Source organism: Ochotona princeps, chromosome 26 (assembly GCF_030435755.1).
Source record: "Ochotona princeps isolate mOchPri1 chromosome 26, mOchPri1.hap1, whole genome shotgun sequence".
NCBI classification, from domain to species: domain Eukaryota; kingdom Metazoa; phylum Chordata; class Mammalia; order Lagomorpha; family Ochotonidae; genus Ochotona; species Ochotona princeps.
In genome coordinates this window covers 16,443,584-16,467,629 of record NC_080857.1, presented here as the reverse complement: position 1 = coordinate 16,467,629, position 24,046 = coordinate 16,443,584, and the positions used below count along the sequence as shown (strand labels likewise).

General features: G+C 45.2%; 1 protein-coding gene across 3 annotated transcripts; it reads right to left on the bottom strand.

Moving 5' to 3' along the window:
- Nucleotides 1-1,270: 1,270 nt before the first annotated feature.
- Nucleotides 1,271-24,018, bottom strand: ALKBH1 (alkB homolog 1, histone H2A dioxygenase). Of its 3 annotated transcripts, none has more exons than XM_004584367.4 (6): nt 23,836-24,018; nt 22,549-22,657; nt 15,330-15,492; nt 7,293-7,383; nt 3,155-3,348; nt 1,271-2,355 (listed from the first exon to the last, which is right to left on the bottom strand). In XM_004584367.4, the coding sequence occupies exons 1-6, from the start codon at nt 24,016-24,018 to the stop codon at nt 1,926-1,928; spliced, it is 1,170 nt and encodes a 389-aa protein (XP_004584424.2). In that variant the 3' UTR covers nt 1,271-1,925. The 3 variants fall into 3 exon arrangements, with proteins under 3 accessions (XP_004584424.2, XP_058511575.1, XP_058511576.1); XM_058655592.1 differs by having other exon boundaries at nt 15,330-15,459; XM_058655593.1 differs by lacking the exons at nt 22,549-22,657; nt 23,836-24,018 and adding an exon at nt 16,031-16,658.
- Between the last annotated feature and the right edge of the window lie 28 nt (nt 24,019-24,046).

The following is a 24,046-nucleotide window of genomic DNA, read 5'->3' as shown; positions in this document are numbered from 1 at the left end:
AATTAATTTATTTTTATTGGAAAGGCAGATCAGATTTTACAGAGGACACAGAAAGATCTTTAACCTGCTGGGTCACTCCACAAATGGCTGCAATGGTCGGAACTGAGATGATCCAAAGCCAGGAGCCAGGAGTTTCTTCTGGGTCTTCCACACAGGCACAGGGTCCCAAGGCTTTGGGCTACCCTCTACTGCATTCCCAGGCCACAAGCAAGGGAAGTAGATGGGAACGAGCAGCTGGAAGATGAACTGGCGTCCAAAATGGGATCCCAGTGTTTGCAGGGTGAGGATTTAGCCATTGAACACATGTGCAGGGACCAAGACATGTAGGTATTCTAATTTATTGTTCTCCAGTTGGCCAAATATCACCTCCTAACCATGCACCAATTACATGTACAAAGGATGGATTTCTATTAATTTTCGAGGCAGGTGTTTAGCCTAGTGGTTGAGAAGCCCCATCCTGCACAGGGGTGTGTTGGTTCCATTCCCAGATCTAGCTCCAGCTTTCTACTGCGGGAGACAGCAGTGACATCTCACGTAACTAGGTTCCCACCACCCTCCTGAGAGACAAAGATTGAGTTCCTGGCTCCAGCCTCTCGTCCTGTTGTATCACAAAAACTGCACCTGATTACCTTTTTAAATAGCAATATCCCTCTAGAAAGAACAGCTTCATTTCATGAAAAAATTAGATTGTATGGTGCAGTGAGTTATGCTGCCGCTTGCCTGTTGGGCATCCCATCCCTGGGTGCTGACTGAAGCTCTGGCTGCTCTGCTTCCAGTGCAGTCCCTGCTAACACTCCTGGGAAAGCAATAGAAGATGGTCCAAGTGCTTGGGTCCCTGAAGACATGTGGGAGGCCTGGATGGAATTCCAGGCTCCTGGCTTAGGTCTGGCCCAACCCTCGTTGTTGTGGCCATTTTGGGAATGAACTAGTGGATCAAAGATATCTGTTTTTGATATTGTGCCTTTTAAATAAATAAATAAATCTTGAGAAGTAAGTTAGATCCAGAAAGAGACAAAGCACTTGGCTTGGGTACAAGATATGAAGGCTAAAACTTTGGGTTTCATGTATCCCAAGCCATGTCTCATCAGGTAAGACACAGTGATTGCACAATCAGAATGTTGTGTGAGACAGCCACACAGACCGGTGCTCAGGGTGGAGCAAGGGTACAGGACAGACACAACTAGAGGGCTTCCCTAGCATGAACACAGCAAGCACAAATAGGAAAGAAACCAATTCCAGATACACTAACTCTCAAAGACAGATACAGATCTTTAATTTAAAATCAAGTTAAGTTTATTTATGGAGAAAACATTAACAGAACACCCTTGGGGCTTTTTTTGGCCCAACAATTAAAATTGCATTGAAAAGCAAACAGGGAGTGTTTGGAGATCTGGGTCCCTTTTTCCATAGATTTGCAAATGTTTATCTTTTAGGCAAGGGAAACAGCTGTGATTAATTTCCTTTCCAGGGGATATGGTTTCTAGTTTCATTGTGGTAACATGACAGCCAGAGGGGATGGAAGATTAAAACCTCGGTGGTAATTGGGTGAGTTAAGGTGAGTCTACAGGCTGCCTTAAGAACCCCCAGGTTCCCGGGGGCAGCAAGCGGAGGGGCACTGCATCCCCCGTGGGTAAAATCTGAGGTATTTCAAGATTCCAGAGACACTCGCTCAAGGTCATGGTGGAGGCCAAGAAGGTGAAGCAGAGGATGACATCTAACCCACACAGGGACGTATCAACGACTTCCTGAGTAAAGCGGTTCACCACTTTATGCTTCAGGGTGCATTTCAAGGCAACAGCGTGATGACTGGCGAGTCCTTCCCTGTTTGTTTTGGGCTTGTCTTGGTGACAGGCAACTGGCAACAGAAAGCAGTGTGGTCATTTACTGGAAGGATTGCTTGCAGAAAAGAATGTGCCGAGCAGGCCTCAGCTGTCAGGGTCTGACCGTGCCCGTTTGACTTGGCAATTTTCATCACCCAGACGGCAGCAGCCACTGCTGGGAATGTCTCTTTTTCTCTCCTCCGTGGGCTCCAAAGGGAAGTCTTGATCTGTGGCCAGTACCTGCCGGACAGTCATGTTTACACGAGCTGTTTTCAAGTAGCTGGAACACACCTGCCAGTCTTCCAGAGAACAGGGCTGCACCACTGAATCTCCGGGGAGGTCGGTGGGGAGAGGCGTTTCCAGGCAGCGAGGCAGGCCTTCCCCCGCGGGATGCGGAAGGACACGAGGGACTGCATGGTTCAACAGGCGGCTGAAACCTGACATTACCATGATGTCACCACTGTGCATAAACATGGCTGTGGGCATCTCCTCTCTTTGGCGGCCACCCAGGAGAAAGATGGCTGACTGTCCAAAGCTATAAAAAATAAATAAAAACAGTAAGTTTCTGTAATAAACACAGTTGAAGAAGTTAGAGTCAACTGCATTCATTTCTAATTTCAGCTTGTGATTTCTGGTTCCCAAGTTCTCCATTTGAACTTGTGCTAAGATCCTTTTCTTCTGGCTTGTGTCTGACCAACACGTGATCTGCGACCTGTACTCAAATCAGCCCTCAGGCCTGCTGCAAAATAAAATCCTGATGTCGTCCAATGAAGATGATGTAGCAATTGAAGGAAAAAAACGGAGTTTTAACATTAATCTATAATTTTGATTGACATCTTTTAAGATCTAAGTCCTTCAATAAAATTACTCAAATCCTTTACTATGTTTACCATTCCTAGGCTGGAAAGATAAGGTAATTAATAAAACACATTTTTTTGGTTGGCATACAATTGGCGCGATACTTTGCACAAACTTAAGTGTATATTCAGGGATACAAAGAGAGTAAACCATTCAGGCTTCCGTGTCTTGGTCCATACCTCACTCTTCTCTTCCAAGAAGGCTGCTCCCTTTGTTTTCAGCATCCTTCTGTTTTCCACCTGTCTATTCCATAGGCACACGCCAAGTGTCTTACACAGAAATAGTAACTGTAATTTAGTCACTGCTTTTGAAGAATGACATGAATTCTACTTTACCATATATTATATCCCAAGCTGAAAGAGGCTAGAGTCCAGCTATTTAATAAAACTTAATGTTTTTATTTCCTTCTGCTTAAAAATGCTTCAGGACAAATAATTGATTACACCAAGTGCTGCCAGGTCCTGACCCTGGCTTACCTGAAGGAGAGCAGGGGTTTTGAGTGATCCAGTTCCGATCTGTCCACGTGGATCCCCAGGGTGGAGTCCAGGCGGTAGTAGTTCAGGATGCCTGCCTCAGCTCGGAAGCCCTGAAAGCCACAGGCCGCGGCCACTTGCTCTGAGAGGAAAGCCAGGTCAGAAGGGAAAGGTGTGTAATGATCTGCTGAGTATTTCTTTGGTAAATATGGGGGAAATAAGAAAAATAAACAATGATCTCAGGAACATGGGCAACTGGCGTAAGATTACCACTTTAAAGTCACCTAACTACAAAGTACTATTAACATCATCACTGGCAGGTGTTAGCATAATCTAGCCACCCTCTTGGGAGGCATCCCGTATGTAATAATGAACCAATGAAAATGCCCAGGAGGTTTATACGGCCGGTGCTGTTCTACACTGTGAGAAACTGGACAAATTCACATTGTGCAAACCACACACATGAGGTAATCACTACACTACTCACTCTCTGATAAACGTCTATTCTTCTTTTTTTCGTTTTTTATTATATTTTTGACAGTCTTTACACAGTTAATTAGGGTAAAAAGGTACAAGGTTTATAGGAAAGTGGGTAAGACTATTATTTCCATATTGTTGCCTTCATATATCTGAGGTAAAGGGGATATTGAGGGAGAAGCCCCACCCAGTCTCCCACCCACCCTAGGTCCCGGATGTGGGGCATGCTATAAACGTCTATTCCTAACAAGACAGCTCTCTTAGGGATTAGAAGACAACTCAAAACTGCCACTGTGCTGCGGCCGACATCTCCTAGACCCTATCATGGGGACATTCTACCATGTCACCTGCATGCTGGTCACAAGAACGCTTGAGTGATTCCCAGAATTGTCTGCTGAGCTATCTGCGCAAACTTTCAGGAATTGAGAATGTGTATTTTGGGCCATCCCCCCAACTGCAGCTTCCTGATAGTGTGTCTAAAAGAGGCTGAACAATGCCACATGGAGAAATAGATAAGCCCCCAAGACTGAGGGTGGACAAGTACAGAGCACCAGAAAATAGTATAAAAACAGCAGCATTTTCTCAATAGAGCGGCATTCTCCTTACACGAATGACCCCACTGTCTGCTGTCTTTCCAACCCTAGTCCCTCCGCTCGGCTCAGGGAACGCGGTGGCACAGGCGTTGCTGGAACCACTGTTGTGAGGTTCCTAAGGAAACTTGAAGACAGCTGTAGTAACCAACATCTTGGTACAGAAAATGGCTGCTTGGGAAAAGCAAAGTGTGAATTTTACTATTAAAAATATTCAAGGGGACTCTCTCTGGCTATTCCAGCAGCTTGGGGACACCCTCCCTTGTCTTGATGTGCCTCTGTTCCCAATCCTTCTTTGCCTAAACCAACTTCACATCCGGTCAGAAAACCCACGTCCACTTCAGGCGTCTGCCGCTGTGTGATGTGCTCTGGCAGCAACATCACAGCTGTTCTTCCTTTCATGGTCTGGAAATGAGCTCACACTTCAAGCACAGGGGAGATTCCTGTGCAATCTTCAATTGTCTAGTTTTCAGTAGAAATTCCTTTCCTTTTTTTTTTTTTTACAGATTTACTTATTTTTATTGGTAAGTCAGATACACAGAGAGGAGGAGAGATAGAGAGGAAGATCTTCCATCCAATGGTTCACTCCACAAGTGACTGCAACAGCTGGAGCTGAGCCAATCTAAAGCCAGGAGCCAGGAGCTCTTCCGGGTCTCCAACATGGGTGCAGGGTCCCACAGCTTTGGGCTGTCCTCAACTGCTTTCCCAGGCCACAAGCAGGGAGCTGGCTGGGAAGCAGGGCTGCTGGGATACGAACCAGGGACCACATGGTATCTGGCGTGTTCGAGGCGAGGACTTTAACCACTACATTATTGGGCCTGGCCTGAAACTTCTTTTATTGAGCTACAAACAAGAGTTACCATTTCTCAAAACTAAGACTGCAGTCAGAGAACTTCAAGTTTCCTGTGTCATTTTTTAGTCCTTTAGGAAACAGCCAGAGCTGTTACAATGAATTATTTCCTTTTTGAGGCTTCCAATTCTATCTAAACAGTCCCTACACTACTCAGCTCTTAAAATTTTTCACTTTTTTGCTGATTATTTACTCAGAATTTTGGATCACTTTCATGCCTATTTTTCTCAATGAATTACATTTACTTGAGGTCCCCAGGAGTAACAATGTTAGCAATTAAAGTACTAGTACTATAAAAGAGTTACTGTGCTCAGGCACCTAACAGGTAGAGGTAGCGACCACATTACAGGCACTTTATTTCTCATAATAACCTTGTAATAGCAGGTACCAGTTTGCCTTACTCTCATCATTACTGGAGGCAGAATTCAAACCCAAGCAGCCTTATCCAAAGAGAATCACAATAATCACTTCCCTGAATAAAATATCTAGGTTCCTGTTGAGTCTGTATCGCTGAAAACAAAATATGTCACGAATGTTTTTAAAGCAGCATCTGTTACTAGCTGGAGGAGTTAATATATTTGCCCTTTTTTGGGGTTGACTTAACTAGAGCTTTTAGAAAGTAACTGCTTAGGGGCAGAGGTGATCTCTACCAGTGTGTTTTACTCAGTTATTGTCAGATTCAGTCTTGGTGGCAAACCTCTTGACTGAGCCAAAGACAAGAAACAAAAGAGGCATTTCCAGAAGCAGCCAGAACAGGAAAGAAGAAACCGTAGCACAACACAACAGGGAGCTCTATCAGCTGCAGGAAGTTCTTGCTTCCCTCTCCCCTGCTGGGATGCTGTATTGCAGGCAGATGGGCGCAGACTTGGCAGGTCTTTGTGATAGGCGAGAATACCAGACCTACATGAAACTTCCTAAAAAATGGTTCATTTATTTGAATCACAGAGTGACAGAAAGAGATCTTCTACCCAGTGGCTTGCTCACTGAATGGCCACAAAGGCCAAGTTGGCGCCAGGCTGCAATCAGGAGACATTCTTTGCTGCTTTCCCAGGCACATGAGCAAGAAGTTGGATCAGAAGCAGAGCAGCTGGGAGTCCAATTAGCACTCTGATAAGGGATGTCAGAATTACAAGCTATGGCTTAACCCTGGCATCTCAATACTAAGCCCCTCATGGAGTTGCTCCCCACCCCATCTGAAAGGCAGAGTGACAGAGAGAGAGGGAGAAAAGGAGGAAGGGAGACTGAGTAAACATGTTTGGTTCATTCCTGTTTTTTTTTTTTTTTTAAAGATTTATTTTATTTTTATTACAAAGTCAGATATGCTGAGAGGAGGAGAGATAGAGAGGAAGTGGAGCTGCCGGGATTAGAACCAGCAGCCATATGGGATCAAGGCGAGTACCTTAGCCACTAGGCCACACCGCCGAGCCCGGTTCATTCCTTAAACATATGCAGTAGCCAGCTCTGGGTCAGGCTGAAGCCAAGAACTCCATCCTGGTTTCCCACATGAGTAGCAGGGACACAAGTTCTTGGACACTGATCCTCAAGCCAATTAGCTAGAAACTGGATTAGAAGAAGAGCAACTGAGATTCTTATGCAGCATTCCGACATGGGGCATCAGTGTCACCTTAACTCACCGTGCCACAATGCTTGCCTCCATGGAACTGTTGTTGCTCTTTGTTTTAAAGATGTGATTATTTGAAAGGCAGAGTTACATACACATAGAGAAGGAAGACAGAGAAAGAGAGATGTCGCGTGCTGGTTCAATCCCCAAACAGGAACAAATGGCTAGCTAGGGCCAGGCCAACGTCAGGAGCCAGGAACCAGGTCTCCCATGGCCAAGCGCTTGGCCATCTTCTGTTGCATTCCCAGGTGCGTTAGCAGGAAGCTGGACTGGAAGTGGATCAGTCAGAACACAATCCAGTACCCATATAGGATGCTCGCTCATGTCCCAATGGTCACAACAGTATGAGCTGGGCAAGACCAAAGCCAGGAGGCTAAAAGCCACCCAGTCTTCCACTCAGGTAGCAGCGACCAAAAGCACCTTCTTATCGTGAGAGAACTGAACTGAAAGTAGAGCAGCTAGGATTGGAACTGGTACTCATATGAGACGCTGGCATTTCAGGACATGTCACAATGGTGGTCCAATAATCAGGAAGAAATTCAACTACATGGTCTAACCGAGTATATAAACATAAGACAAAACAAAACAATAAAGCCCAAATACCTTACTGTCCCAATTATAATGGTAGCCCAGGGTCACCCAGCGCAGCTTCTCCAGTAAACTTCGGGGTCTCCGTTTATTCACTTCTTTGCACCTACAAAGATGGATGACAGAGGATTTATTCACTTCATTTGGCAGCAACTGCCCTTTGTGTGGACTCTGGAGACTAAACGGAGTGCTCCATGACACGGCTGTTAGTCAAGGTTAATGAGGGGCAACTGGAACAAATAACCAAGAAAAGACAAACACGTTAGCGCTTCAGATCTCCAGTCCTTGGTTCTAGATCCACTGCTGACTGGAACACATTTGCAATGACTAACATCCAGAACCTCAATGATAGACATGTCCTTGTCTGTCTGGGGAGTGGGGCCAACAGCACTAAGGGCAATGACAGCATGATGAACACAGGCAAGAGTCATCAGGTGGCATACTCCGTCTACAGTGATGGTGCTTTCCCACAACACAGGTGAGCAGGGAGGGGGAAAGGCTTGGTGAAAAGATAGCATATAATCAAAAATAACTGGTTCACCCTGACTTCTTTAACCCCATGTAACATGGTTTAGACAACAGAGCTAGGTATCAATTAAGGTGTCACTGTAATTGGTTTGGTTTCTGATATGCCGTTGTTCAAACCACAGCAGACTTCTGAAGACATCTCTCTCTGCATTTGTAACTTGTCTGATCAAATCTACAGAACTGTTGTTTTTTCTATGAGTTTAACTACCCCTAAATATCTAAAATTATGACAGTGCTAGGCTTAATCATTTTAATTAATTCACCTTCATATAATTTATATCATTAATCAATCAGAAAACTTTTGGTCCCCAAACCGCAGTGGTTTAAAAAACAGAATCCTAGGGCAGGTGTCATGGTATAGTAGGCTAAGCTTCTGCCTGTGGCACTGGCATTCCATATGAGTGCTGCTTGTGCCCTGGCTGCTCCACTTCCAATCCAGCTCCCTCTTCGCAGTCTAAGAAAGCAGTGGGGGGTGGCTCAAATCCTTGGGACCCTGTGCTCACACAGGAGACCTGAAAAAGTAGCTCCTGGCTTCAGATTGTGCCAGCTGGCTACTGCGGCCATTTAGGGAGTGACCTAGCATATGAAAGATCTCTCTAACTCTGCCTTTCAAATAAAAATCCTCAAAAATAAAACAACAACAAAAGAATCTTTTAAGGAGTTTATATTCTAATAGGAGATGACATATGAATGGAAAGTGGAAGTAGAAGTGAGGGGAAAATTCCAGGTAGCATAAATACTAGTACTAAGTAAACAGCAGAGAATCTGAAGCAGCATTAAGAAAAATGAGAGGGCAAAGTCATCTGTCTTATCAGTCACACCTCCACGGCAGTTAGAGGCGAGAGAGGTGTTAGAAAGCGGCCGGCATTTAAACAGGTGGTGATATGCTGGGCAGTACCTAGCGTGAGCGGAAGCAGAGGATTTACAAGAGGCTCACACTGTAAGTGCCACTCATTGTGATGTTTGACAAAGAATTTATGGACCAGATGCTATCTGTCCTTATACAGTTTACATCCTGGGAAGGACACTGCGACACAGACATACATCAAGACCAGCAGATAACAGGGATGGGATGACCACTGACTTATTCAGGACACGTGTACAGAAGGAAACACAGGGCCCAACTGCTGTCCTTTAAAGGCCTGCTTACAAGGATGTTACAGACAGGTACCTTGAACTTGGGTTATGGGTGAGCTCCTAATTCAGAGGGGCTAACTTTGTGAAAGGTTTACCTTGGACAGCTTCTTTTCTCGAGTTTAGAACTTTGCCAAAGAGAACATACACGACCAGTCGCTAGGGAAACCTAGGCATTAGCTTCTTTGGGCTAAGTCTGTCAGATCTTGTCGCAACTCAACCTGGGGGAATTAGGTACTTCCCATCTAACTTCACTGGTGCAGGACCCTTGCAAACTCATGCCTGGCTTTCCCTGGAGTTTAGTTCCACGTGCCTTTCCCCTTTGCTGATGGTTTTTAAATGAAGCTTTCCTTCTTTCCTTAAGCATTTCAAATGCAGAGATGGTGAGAGAGTGTGGGTGGAAGGAGAGAGGCAGATCTCCCACTTGTTGGCTCATTCCTGAAATGCTTACATTAGCTAGGACTGGGCTAGGCCAAAGCCAGGAGCTGTGAGCTGTGAACTCAATCGAGACCTGCCACCCACATGGCAAGAACCCAGCTACTCCAACCATCACCTGGTGCCTTTCAGCATACATGTTGGCAGTAAGCTGGAAGAAAGGAGTCAGGACTCAAACCCAGGCACTCTGGGGTGGGATCCAAAGCAGCATCTGAACTGCTGTGCCACATGGCTGCCCTTCCCTTAGCTGATGATGTCGGGCAGGCATGTGACATAATGGTCAAGATGCTAGCAGGGATGCCCACAACCCAGACCTGAATACCCAAGGTTTGAATCCTGGTTCCACTTCCTGTTTCTAACTGCCTGCTGGTATGTTCCTTGGGAGATAGCAAGTGACGTGCAAGGGTTGGCTTCCTGCCACCCACGTGGGAACCCTGGCTGAATTCAGGGCTCCTGGCTTTAAACCTGGTCTAGTTCCAGTTGTTGTGAACATGTGGGGAATGAATCAGCGGACGGAAGAACTCTGTCTCTCTGCTTGAAACAACAAACCACCAAAAGCTGAAAAGTCATATTTGTGAATACAATCACATGTTGTATTCTGAGTTCTCTAAGAGAATTCATTGAACTCGCATGCAGTCTTAAGGACCTCTTTCCAGAAACAACAGGAAATAGAAAGCTAGCAGTACAGGGAAACAGATATGTAAACCACAACCATAACAATGATAATACGGATAACCACCCTGCATTACTTAACGTTTCTACATGGAAAAAAACACGTGACAGAGAAGGTAACCCAACCTGAATTCCACCAGCATTGATTCAGCTCAAGGCACAAATAAAATAACTCCCTGATGTTCTCTTCTGGAAAACATTTTCTATTTTAGTAGCTGGATTCAGAAAAATAAGTACAACCTCTTATTTTTGGACCCCATGTGGATTCTGTGGTTATTGGAAATATAAACAAAGTTCCAAAGTTACATAACCAATCTGCAGCCCATTCTATTTGTCTTCCTAAGATCCTGTTTGTATCCAATTCTTATTTAAGAATTATTATCTAGGACAGGAAAAAAATGCTGCTGAAGGAAAGGATGATGTCTCATGGCTGTTGGAGCTATGTGTCTGCAAGGAGGGGAAAAAGGAAGACACGCAAGATAGTAATGTAAGACTGGAATCTAGAACTCAGGATAGATATGGTATCCTAATCCATATGGCAGAGAAGAGCTGCACAGGCCTCCCAGAACCCACCTCTACCTCATTCACTGTTTTGCCCAGTGGTCCCAAACATTAATGTGCCACAGAATCAACTAGAAGGTTTGTTAAAATTTAGATGATTGGGCCTGGCATGCTGAGTCAATCAGCTAAGCCTCTACCTTCAAACATCAGGATCCCATATGGGCACTGGTTCATGTCCCGGCTGCTCCATTTTCCATCCAGCTCTCTGCTTGTGACTTGGGAAAGTAGTACAGGATGGTCCAAAGCCTTGGGACCCTGTACCCACATGGGAGACCTGGAAGAAGCCGTTGGCTCTGGCCTGGCTCAGACCTATTTTGAGAATTTGGGGAATGAACCAATGGGTGGAAGATTTCTTTCCAATAAAAAATAACTTTAATTTTTAAAAAAGATTTATTGATTTTTATTTAAATGCATAATTACTGAGAGGAGAGACATCTGGTGGTTCACTCTCCAAATGGACACAACGACCAGAGCTGAGCTGATCCAAAACCAGGAGCCAGTTTATTCCAGATCTCCCAAGGCTTTGGGCCACCCTCTACTGCTTTCCCAGACTACATGCGGAGGGCTTGACCGGAAGCAGAGTACCTGAGACACGAATCTGAGCCCATATGGGATGATGTGCCACAGGTGGAGGAATGGTCTGTGGAGTCGCAGCATCAGCCCCCCAAATAACTTTCTTTTTAAAGCAAGGGAAATACAGGACTACTTTGATTCTTCTTACATAACAATCTTGGAACAAAGACAGCATGGAAGTAATCCAGAGGTTGTCTAAGGAAGGTCTTCCTAGGTAGAAGGGATGGCCTGGACAACTTGAGCATGCTGCGTTTAAGGACTAGCACCTGCCAGCTTGGCTAGAGAAGGACCAAATGAAAGGCAAGAGCTCAAAAAACAGTCAGTGATGGGCTGTTAGAGCACCTTGGGCTTGTGGGCTATGGTGAGGACCTGAGATGTTGTAGATGTGATGCTGTTATGTTGGCCCTTGTCCGTGGTTCCTGGCACAGAGCTTCTAAACCCTTGGCAGGCCATGAATGATAGGGTGTCACTACCCAAATCCTTGGACCACACCTGGGTTTATGCTGAAGACACAGATGTGGAGTGGATCAGACTAACTGTGGGGGCTGCTGTGGTAGTGCAGCTAGCTAATCCTTCACCTGTGAGTGGCAGCATCCCATATGGCACTGGTTCAAGTCCTGGCTGGTCCACTTCCCATCCAGCTCCCTGTAGTTGGCTCAAATCCGTGTGCCTCTGCACTCACTGGAGACACCAAGGAAGCTCACTATTCTCCGTAAATCCGCATTTCAAAAACAAACAAGCACTTAAAAAAAAAAAAAAAGACTGTGTGATTATAATGTTACAGTTTTACATTGAGTGATACTAGCTGGACCTCTAGGATGGACAGGAGACTAGACTGAATTCAACCAAGTGCTCAAGAATTCACTTATTCATGTCTAAATAATGAAGTCCTCCCCAAAAATTCTGGATCTAAGGTTTGTGTAAAAAACCTGACTGGTGAACACAGCAGTGTGCTTAGGAGGACACGTCCTCATTCCATGGGAGTGAGGGCTTAGAAGCTTCCAGCACTCACTCTACGTGTCTACATACTTGATCTGTTTTATCTGTAAAACGTAGCTGAAACTAGCAGTGCTTTCCTGAGTTCCCGGAATTTATAACCAGTTTGTCATGTGTGGGTAGTCTGCAACTGTAGCCTTAACCCGTGAAGCCTGTGCCATCTCAGGGTATTTTAAATCATAACTGAATTCAGATGGGAAGCTCTCAGGACAATGCTATTTCCACATTCTAGGCAGAGAGTAGACCAGAGGGAGGCGAAAACAGACTCAGGAAGATTTGGAGAGTATGGAGTATTTTTAATAAGAAATGATGGCAGCTGAAAACCAACATGGTTGTGATAGGGATGAGTTTATTCTGACTCTAAAGCCAACTGCTGCATTTGCTACAAGGCCAGGGCTGGGTCAAGCTGAACACAGGGACCCAGAATTCAATGTGGGGCTCCAACATGGCTGACAGGAACCCAAGTACTTGAGCCAACATTTGAAACCTACCAGGGTGCAGGCTGGCAGGAAGCTGGCTAGCAAGCAGAGGCAGCTGCGACTTGCCCCAGGTACTGAGGTGGCATTTGGGTATCCCTGTGCCAAATACCTGCTCCTAAAGCTTTCATCTGTCTATGCATGCATGTACACGTACTCATTCACTCATTTATGTAAAAGGCTGAGCAACACAGAGACAGAAAGAAAAGATTAAGCTCCCCATTTTCCGTTATTTGCTTGCAAGACCGTTATAGAGACAGGAAGAAACAGATCTTTCATCCACTGGTTCACTCCCCAGATGTCTGCAGCTGACAGGAGCCTCTTCTCAGTCTCCCAGCATTTGGGACATGGCTGCTGTTTTCCCAGATCATCCGCAGAGCTAGCGAGCAAGCAGAGCAGCCAGGCTCACAAAGTACCTGAATGGGATGCCAGCTCGTGTGGGGCTTTACACGCAATGCCACAGTGCTAGCTTCTTTTTTAAGAACTTACATTCCATTTAATTTACTTACATATTCAAAAGGCAGGAACAGACAAAGAGACAGAGAAACATTTCACCTACTGTTCACCCCTGAAAAATGCCTTCAATAGCCATTGCTGGGTCAAACCAAAGCCAGGAAATTCATTCAGGTCTCCCACATGGGTGGCAGGGACCCAAGTACTGGGGCCATCATTCACTGCTTTCCCTGGGGCATTAGCAAAAATGTGAATGGAAAGGAACAGCAGGGTCCTGAACCAGCACCCCAATACAGAATATGCCAATGTCACAAGTGGCAGTTTAACATGCCATGCCACGGTGGCCCCAATTTTAGGTTTGGAATGGCTGCACTCTATTGTCGAGATATGCCAGCTTTGGTTTCTATGATGCCCTGCTGAGAGACTCTGAGGCCGCGTCCCACTGTTTGTTATAAACAAAACACAGGCCTAATGTGCCCGCATACTTTGATCAGTTCTATTTTTGTCTCTGAATTCATGAACCTCTTCATTTCCTTCTGAAAACTTCTTCCCTGACTGAAGAATTTTGCAATCTTAAGATTCAGAGGCTCTGCAGAGGTCCCCTAGCTCAGATGTTCTCCACATAGGAAGACATCATGGCAGCTAATCAGAATTCCCACGGGAACCTTTATAAACAACAGACCGTGGCAAAGTTGGAAGAGCTGCCTTGTACGGACCATATGACAGACGGGCTATGATTCAATCACACTGAATGATTTATCTGTTCTAATCCCTCCATTTCCCACAGGAGGAAACTGCAGTACATATCACAGTGACAGAATGAGAACCAGGCACCCAATCGATTTTCAATGCCGCCAGCACAATGTCTGAGTATACCAACTTCATCCAACTCTTGACAACACAAGGTATGACCATCACGTTTTTTATTTTTGCTAATTTATTAGATAAAAAATGTATCCCACCATTGTTTACAGGATGATTTATTACAGAGATTCATCTGAGCTATCGCAAAGACAGCCAGGATTTCTGCAGAGTCATATGTCAGAAGGAAAAAAATCAATTACTTGAAAACACAGGCTAGTTTATAACAATAAGCTCTAAATCTCATTCGACCATTTTGTTCTTAGACCTAAAAAGATAATCACTGAAAGCTTAAGAATAGGTTCTCTTCACTGTTTCTGCCTTTACCAAACTTATTATGAATACCAAGAAAACTTTCAAAAGGAAACCACTGAATTTCACTTAAGAAGCTCTTCTACCTCCCACTGTTAGAACCAGCATATTTCTGAAGACTGCACTGTTAGGACCACTGAACACCAAGTAGGACACAAAGCTGGCACCATGTAACTGTTCTAGGGACTTGCCACATATGCTATTGTTTAATTGTCACATTACTTACTAAAGCAAAGACCGTAAGGCATGGAAAGGTTAAACTTGCTCAGGCTTACAGAGCTAGTAAGTGGTATGAAAAGTTAATCTAACTCTCGAAACATGTGTCATAAAGACCTTCACAACTTGGACCTAACCTACCCCACCTGCCCCATTGTTTTTCTAATCCCAGTTACAACTTTCAAGATGCCAGTTTTCGCAATCTCCCTCAACCTAGTCAGTTAAATGATCATTCCCATTTTATGCTACAAACTCCATTGTGCACCGGTCAAGCTACATCTTATATTTGTTTATGTCAACGTCCTCAATGAAACCAGAAGTCCCTCCTCTGTTAATTCACAATGTCTCTCTGGAGCCATAACAGATCTGAGTGCCACTGTAGTAATTACTGCCATGAATTACGTACTACAGGGCACAGAAGAAGAGTCATGGTTATGTTTTTCCCCACTGCCTGACAGCATGCCTGGCACACAAATGACCCTCAGTAAGTATTTGTGGAATAAAGGAATGAATGCTGAAATAACAGGAAACACAGATAATAATTTTATGGGAGCACATGACATCACAAAACTAGCAGCAATCACTTCCTCTGAGAAGAGCAGAAGAGCTCTCAATGCTACTCTTCCCCGGCTCCCCAAAGTCTTTAAAGCAAATCATCTAGAGAAAAAGGGACTGAAACCGATCAAGAAAAGATAAATGGATCTTCACTTAATATCAGTGTCAAAGCACCTTACCAAATGCTTGTGTGGAAAGAATATTATTGTGCTAAATTGTGTGGGAATGTTCCAGGGCCCCTGGGCTCAGTGCTAACACCTGACGTTGACTGCTCACTTACCTCAGAGATGCTTTGCTCTGTTCCCACACATCTTGGATCTCTTCTTCAGTCATGTGTTTGTCCAGGTTGCACACATTAGGTTTCTGGGAATACAGTTTAAGGCACTGCTTCACCCAGTGCCATTGGTAACCTGGGAGGAAGGGGTTGGGGATAAAAATAAATCCTGCACAAAAGACAGGCAGAGAAAAAGGAGATGGAAAATGTATCAGTCCTTCAGATCATTTCTGACATCCTATACCCGTGATTTCTGCTACGACCCCTGTATTCTTTTAGTCATGTTTCAACGGCTTGAAAACTTAAGTTTTGGTGAACATTGGACATTTACAATCATACAAATAAATCTGTCTCAGTTAGTTTCAAAAGAAATATTCTACAAGGTTAACTGTCAACTGTTACCTCAAAGAAAACTTCAGAAGTCAAAGTGCCAAAAGGCCACTCTCTAATTTTCACCAGGCATTGCCATTTAAGAGTCACCCAGCCTTCTCGACCTCTCTATTTCACTTCGTCCAGACAGAGCAGGCTGGACCCTCATACTGACATGAACTAAAGCACACATCTCAAAGTCATCATCTAATGAATACAATGTTACCTGGTAACCTATCCTGTCTCTCAGCTCTAAGTCTATTCTTCTATATTTGGCTTAATGTGGGGCTGGGACCTGGCCAACTAAAATTCTTCTTTGCTAACTGGCTCCTGTCAACCTGTGCTCACAGGGGCACTAATGGAAGACTGGAGGGCAGAAGACAGTTCTGATGTAGTTTTTTTCATCTGCAAGAACTGGATTCATTACATTGCCTCTTTCGAAGTCTAGGTCATGGCTCTTCCATGGTCTCTCCGCCAAGCATATAAATTTAATCATCCCAAGGTTTTCTGCCTCTCCAATCAGCGGTAGGGTCACAGCTGCTTCCTCTTCCCCTAAGACTGGAGGACGGGCGAGAGAACCCCTGCGGTAACTGGGAGCCCCTGGAAGCTGCAGGCTTCTTGCCTGACACAGCCAGGCTGGTGCCCAGTCAGATAAATAGCAAGGCTGTTTCAGGAAGACAGAGATGGACAAATAAGAGTCTAAGCAACCAGAAAGGCTCAATGAAACGACACCAAAGGCAAGCATCATATAGTATCTAATGTCCAGCTTGCAATGGAATTCTGAAAACAGACTGACTAAGCCCTAAGCACTTCTAGAATGCTGGCAACAACTCAAAGGTCCTCAATTCCCAGTCGGACTCCAGATCTGGCCTAGCCCAGAGGTCAGCAAACTTTCGTCACACTAAACAGCAGATGTAAGCTCTAATGGCTCTCCGGTCTCTTCAGCACTGTCATTGTGTCAGCAAAGCTGCTCAAGATGGTAGGAAACAATGGGCATGATGGGTGCAATGCAATTACATTTAAAAAAGTAGGGATGTGAGAGTATGTGACGGCTTGGCCCCTGGCCGTAGCTGATCAACCCCGGTTTAGACTATTAACAGCACCAGCACATAATATGGAAAAGTCCTCAGGGATTTAGCCACTTCAGAAAGCTGACAGAAAGGCCTGATGGCACAATAAAAATCACCTTTGGTACTTTGGTATTAACTTTGGTATTACTCTGCCTCTCTGCTCTCTGGCATATAAACATAAAATAATGATGTTGTTTAACAACAGCAATTAACAATAACTAAGTCTGTCCTTAAGCCATAAGTTACAGTAGCTGTGTAAAAGGACTGGATGGATGCCAAGTCTCAGATGCTGTGCTACCAACCTCACACTAGCTCATTCATGTTCAATAATCCAGGTGTGCAGATGCAAGGAGAGGAGTTCAGAGAAATCATGACTTCACTAACACATCCTTCTCTGCTGGCCCATCTTACTACCTACAGCATGCATTTGGGAGATGACAACAAAGGTATTTGTGGCCATAGAACAACAAAACCAATAAGCCACAAAGGGAACAAATTTATGATCTCTGCACTTATAAACACCAGGCTCTAACCAACCGAGTCTCTGAACAATATTACTAGTGGTTCACCATCAGAATTTTAAAGACGGGCCCCGCCACTGTACAACAGTGGGTTAAGCTGCTACCTTCCATGTCTGCATTCCATACAGGAGGGGACTCCCTGTTAGTGCACCTGGGAAAGATGTGGAACATATAGCATCCACAACGCTCTTGGGCCTCTGCCTCTACGTGGGAGAGCTGGATGAAGCTCCTGGCTTTAGTCTGGCCCAGCTCTGGCTGTTGCAGCCACTTGGGAAGTGAACCAGTAGATGGAAGACTTCTCTCTCTGTAAAACTTAGCCTTTCAAGTAAATAACTGAATCTTTAAGAAAAATTTCAGAGATTTTAAACCAGTGTGGTTCAACAGAAAAGGACTTACACTGACACAGCAGATAAACATAGAAAACAACCTGCAGATTCCTCTACCACATAACCCTTACTAAAATCCCAACTCCACGTCTAGACTTGTGTAGGTGAAGCAAAGTGTAGGTGGCTTACAGCCACTCACTGAGGGCAGCCTAGATGAAGTTGACCAATCCTGGTTTACTATTTCATATTATCAGTACCATGTGCTCCAAACTTTATCTGTTGGCACCAACAAACTTCACACAGCTCAAGTTTTTACTCCTTAAGAAACAACAGAGGGCAGAATGATGGACTTATGACTGCTTATGAAGGACTATACTATTGTAATAATATGGGGGAATAAACTAGAGGGAGGGGATTTGAGGAGAAGGTAAGGGAAATCCCAGAGCCTATGGAATTGTATCACAAAATTAAAATAGAAGGGGGGGGGGGGGGAAGACAAAATACAGGGCCTGATGCAGTAGCCTAGTGGCTAAAATCCTCGCCTTGCACATGCCAGGATCCCATATGGGCGCCGGTTTGTAATCTGCCTGCTCTGCTTCCCATTCAGCTCCTTGTTTGTTACTTGGGAAAGCAGTCAAGTACAGCCCAAAGCCTTGGGACCCTGCACCCGTGTGGGAGACCTGAAAGAAGCTCCTGGTTCCTGGCTTCGGATGGGCTCAGTTGCGGTCACTTGGGTAGTGAACTAGCACATGAAAGATCTTTCTGTCTCTTCTCTCTATAAATCTGGTTTTCCAATAAAAATAAATTAATCTATAAAAAAACAACAACAACAAAATAAACAACAGAAAAGCTATTGGTAGATTTCATTATCCAGGTAGATTATATGGGAACAAACCAAGTTTAGAAAATCATTGGTCAGGGCCTGGCACTGTGGCTTAGCGGCTAAAGTCTGCGCCTTACACGTGCCGGGATCCCATACAGGTGCCGGTTCTAATTCCGGTGGCCCTGCTTCCCATCTAGTTCCCTGCTTGTGGCCTGGGAAAGCAGTCGAGGACGGCCCAAGGCTTTGGAACCCTGCACCCACATGGGAGACCAGGAAGAGCATCTGGGCTCCTGGTTTCGGATTGGCGCAGCACCAGCTGTTATGGTCACTTGGGGAGTCAATCATCGGACGGAAAATCTTCCTCTCTGTCTCTCCTCTTCTCGGTATATACCTGACTTTGCAATAAAAATAAATAAATCTTGGGCCCGGCGGCGTGGCCTAGCAGCTAAAGTCCTCGCCTTGAAAGCCCCGGGATCCCATATGGGCGCCAGTTCTAATCCCGGCAGCTCCACTTCCCATCCAGCTCCCTGCTTGTGGCCTGGGAAAGCAGTTGAGGACGGCCCAATGCATTGGGACCCTGCACCCACGTGGGAGACCCGGAAGAGGTTCCTGGTTCCCGACATCGGATCGGCACAGCATCGGCCTGTTGCGGCTCACTTGGGTAGTGAATCATCGGACGGAAGATCTTCCTCTCTGTCTCTCCTCCTCTGTGTATATCTGGCTGTAATAAAATGAATAAATCTTTAAAAAAAAAAAAAATAAATCTTAAAAAAAAAGAGAAAAGAAAATCAATGGTCAGACAGAGCAATAAATATGTTTAAAGAATCAAAGAAATTCATCCTAATGGTTATCTAGCTTACCTATCTGGCTGTATATATCTATATAAAGTATTTCCAAAAAGTGTGGATTCCTATTATTCCTGTTTTTACATTCCATTTAATAGTCAACTTTTCTTAAATATTTTGGAGAATAACAGTTATGTCTGCACTTTAACGAAAAAGGATATAGAGAAACTCCCCCAACCTTCCACCTACTAGCAACCATATTCCAAAATACAAAGTCTATTGTAACTGTTACCCTTTGGCAGCAGAAGTACAATTCCAGGAGGGAGAACACTTCGGAGCTAGTGCAGATTTGAACAGTAACAAAAAAAGTAACACTATTTTAGGCAGTCACTTTATATTTTATCCAATACTTTCTGTTGCATCTGGTACTGATTTAATACTTTACATGTGCATTCACATTTTTTGAAAGATTTTATTATTATTGGAAAGCCGGATATACAGAGAAGAGGAGGAGAGACAGAGAGGAAGATCCTCCATCCGATGATTCACTCCCCAAGTGAGCCGCAACAGGCCGATGCGCGCCGATCCGAAGCCGGGAACCTGGAACCTCTTCCGGGTCTCCCACGCGGGTGCAGGGTCCCAAGGCTTTGGGCCATCCTCGACTGCTTTCCCAGGCCACAAGCAGGGAGCTGGATGGGAAGTGGAGCTGCCGGGACTAGAACCAGCGCCCATATGGGATCCCGGGGCTTTCAAGGCGAGGACTTTAGCCGCTAGGCCATGCCGCTGGGCCCTGTGCATTCACATTTAATCCTCTTAGTCATCTTATGAAGTGGCTACTATTTTTTACACATTTCACACACAAAGAAACTGAAGCCAAAGGAATGAAGTAACTTGCCTAAGCTCAGAGTGGGTGGGTGGCAGAGCTACACAGGAGCAGATGCGGCCTGGTACAAAAGCCACGTCATGACCTTTGGCCTTCACTGTTTCCCAGCTCGCCCTGGATGTGACAACCTATTAAATGTTGCTGTCATTTTCCTTAGGAAGTCCCTCCTCTCCAGACTTTCTTGGCCCCTTATCCTTCTTCTCCTTCTTTTAAAAACTGGTTTGTTGGACTTGGTGTAGTGGCATATCAGGCTAATTCTCTGCTTATGGCACTGGCATCCAATGTGGGTGCTGGTTCCTGTTCCAATGGTTCAACTTATGATCAAGCTCCCTGCTAATGTCCTGGGAAAGTAGTGGAGGATGGCCTATGGTCTTGGGCCCTTGTATCCATGTAGAACATCCTACATATAGCAGGGAGCTCCTGTCTCCCAGATGCGAATCAGGCCGAGGTCTGGTCATATAGGCTGTCTGGCAAGTGAACTAGCAGGAAGATCTCTCTCTCTCTAATTCTGACTTTCAAGTAAAATAGTGAAAATCTTTTTTTTGTATTTTTAAAAAAACTTATTTATTCCCTTTTATTGGAAATGCAGATTTACAGAGAAAAGGAGAGACAGAAAGATCTTCTGTCTGCTGGTTTACTCGCCAAGTGGCCGCAACAACTGGAGCTAAGCCCATCCGAAGCCAGGATCCAGGAGCTCCTTTCTAGGTCTCGCACGCTGGTGCAGGGTCCCAAGGCTTTGGGCCGTCCTTGACTGCCTTCCCAGGCCACAAGCAGGGAGTTGGATAGGAAGTGGAGCTGCCGGGATACAAACCAGTGCTCAACGGTTAGCTCAGCTTCAGCCGTTATGGTCACTTGGGGAGTGAATCACTAGATGGAAGATCCTCCTCTCTGTCTCTCCTCCTCTCTGTATATCTGACTTTCCAATAAAAATAAAATCTTAAAAAAAAAAACCCGCGCAAAACAAAAGTAAAATCTAAGTTTCTGATCAGCTTGGAGTAAGAGGAGACTATTTCCTTCTTTTGGACATTATAATTTTACTAAATATAGTTTTACAATGGTAGGGAACACAGAACAAAATCACAATGGACACGAAGAGACATCAACCTGAATGATGTTACTTAATCAGGAATTTCTACAAAATCTCACAAAGCAGATACGCCAGTTTGGGAAGTACAGAATTGAAAACTTGTAGTGTGAACAGAGAAGGCCTGCAGAAAAAGAAAATCAAGCATAAACAATAAGAACCACAGCTCAAAGGTAAAGGTGGCCTCCAGGAAGGCTGCTGGTGATGTGTGCTCTAAATTCATCCACATTCATGGGGACTGATGCTTTCCCACACCAATGCCAGGAATCAACTGTTTCCTATGTTACTTCACAGAACTAAAGGGCAGGAGGCCTTTTACAAAGCAATTCAGCCACTGGATCTTGTCATGCTACTAGTAAATACTTCAGTAGTCATAACAAATACTGGCCTTGGCCCTTGGCAAAAATAAAGTTACAGTTGTTTTAAAAGATATTTCCTTGCTTTTAACCCACACTTGAAAGAACAAATGCAGTGCTAATTCTGTTCCTTAGGAACAGGAAGGCAGATAAAAATTATTCTGTTAAAAAAGCATTTCTATATATTCTAAATAGTTTCTAATAATGTACCAGCCTCATGAGACTAGAAAAGAGTTTTAGTAACATTCTACTCTTCACTATTATATTCTTTTTTATATCTGTAAAGTGAATTACACAAAGTGAAATTAAAACTGCTAAACTATTGGGGCTAGCACTGCGGTGCAGTGAGGTAAGCCGCTGGCTGTAATATCAGAATCTCATGAGCTCCAGTTCTGAACTAGCTCCATGCTAATTGCTGGGAAAGCAGAGGAAGATGGCCCACGTACTCGGGCACCTGCCACCCACCTGGGAGATCCTCATGGAGTTCCTGTGCCCTGGCGTTGGCGTGGCACAGCCTACACCACGGCATTCATTCTGGGGGTGAATCAGTGCATGAAATGTATATGTGGCTGCTCTACAAGTAAATAAGCAAACCTTTAAAAATAAATAAACATGCTACTTACTCTATTATGATTTTTGATATCTTTTGATTATCTTTTTAAATGCCGAACCTTGACAACAAGTTCTAAGTTGTCAGGGTATTTGTGGCTGTAACCAGAATGCTAATTATGCATTTTTCTATCACTTAAAGCTGTTGTAGACGGTCAGAGTTGTGGCAGAGAGCCCATATTTGTTGAGCCACTTCTTGCAATATAAGATAGCTGCTGCTGACTCTATCTTTTGGAAAACTAAATAAATGGACATCTTAGCTAATGCACAATTTAGGATGGATTTGGGGGTGGAGCATTTAGGTCAATTCAGTTTTATCTACTGACTTGCTCACTACTCCCCCCGACAAGTCAGACGGACCCCTGGGGAATGCTGCTTCCCTGAGGTCATCACACATACCAGGATAGCCTTCAAGTCCGTACGCGCGCCACTTGCTCACTGGCTGCAGTCCTGCTTTACGCGCATCGTGTTCACTGACGGATGACACACTCAGCTGCGATGGGATCACCTACCCAGAAGGAAACACAAGGTCAGAGGGCTTTGCAGATCCACCCTGGGAGCCTCAAATGTCCAAAAACAACTCCACTGCAGGGTAAACCTCCGAGTCAAGTCTGAAATCCTATGCTCCATCACTCAATCTAGACTTGAGGTGAGTCACCCGTTGGGGGCTTCGGTTTCCGAATCCATATACTAGCAAACACACTGAGATCATTGGTAAGGAGACAGCAGCATGAGCCATGTCACTCACATGGGAGCCCTGGTCTGATTTCAGCAGGGCCCCACGTGGCTGCTGCGGGCATGGGGGGAATGGGCCAGTCTCTGTCCTTCAAAGAGATATCTGCTGGCTCAGTCCCTGAATGCCCATAGTATCAGGCTGCGGCAGGCTGATGGAAGAAGCCAGGAATTCCATTTGGGTCTCCCACATAGTTGTCAGGGACCCAAGTACTGGAGCCGCCAACTGCTGCCTTTGAGGTTGTGTCTTGGCAAGTGGGGGTGGGTGGAGGGGTCATAGTTGTAGTGCAGTGGGTTGAGTGGCAGCCCGTGACACCAGCATCCTATATGAGGGCTGGTTTGAATCCTGGCTGCTCCACCCAAAACCCCCTACCAATGTGCCAGGGAAAGCAGCACAGGATGGTCTGGTGATCTGGGTCCTGCTACCCACGTGGAGACATGGGTATGGGGTTCTAGGCTCTTGGCTTCGCCTTGGCCAGCCCAGATTTCAGTACCATTGGGGAGTAAACCAAGGGAGGGCAGATCTCTTTAGTTGTCTCTCTCTAACTGCTTCCCCAGTAAGCGTTATTACAGCACTCTCGGTTTTCCCAAAAGCTAGTAAGGTGGGACAGAAAGCCTCACACACTTAGTGGACAGGGAGAGGAATTTAAGACATGGTCCTTGGATCCCATATATTTTCATTTCATATATTACCATTTATTTTCAACTTGAAGGGAAAATTCGAGAAGCTTTCTTTAAAGACTTTCTTCTGCAAATGGGTCAATTAGTCTTTACACACAGCAGCTTCATGAAACACGTCAGGTTCTCCCCCCTCCCCAACCTTGGGCAGGGTTCGGGATAACTCGGAAGGAACACATTTTACGCAAAGCATGACGTAAACATAAACAGAGTTTGAAGGAAAACGACAACTTCTTAACTCCCAGGTTTTTCCGACCGCCGCTCCCGTCTCCCTACCTTGTGGGCACCGGGAGCCGAGCCGCGGGACGCGTGCGTCGCCGAGAAGTCGATGACCCCTCCCAGGTCCGTGGTCCCGGGCCGAATCTGCCGGTAGAAGCGGAAAAGTTTACGAAAGGCGTCCTCTCCTGGCTCTGTCGCCAGCGTCGCCACAGAGCCCAAGGCCGCCGCCATCTTCCCCATGTCGCTTCTGGGTCGTTCCACCCGGAAG

What these genes read in the sequence shown, in the direction of transcription:
- ALKBH1 (XM_004584367.4), bottom strand. Translation starts at nt 24,018, where the DNA reads ATGGGGAAGATGGCGGCGGCCTTGGGCTCTGTGGCGACGCTGGCGACA. An exon ending in CAGAGCAAAGCATCTCTGAG is followed by an intron (nt 7,384 to 15,329) that starts GTAAGTGAGCAG and finishes CCATCTTTGTAG; the next exon opens with GTGCAAAGAAGTGAATAAAC. An exon ending in ATTATAATTGGGACAGTAAG is followed by an intron (nt 3,349 to 7,292) that starts GTATTTGGGCTT and finishes TATTTACCAAAG; the next exon opens with AAATACTCAGCAGATCATTA.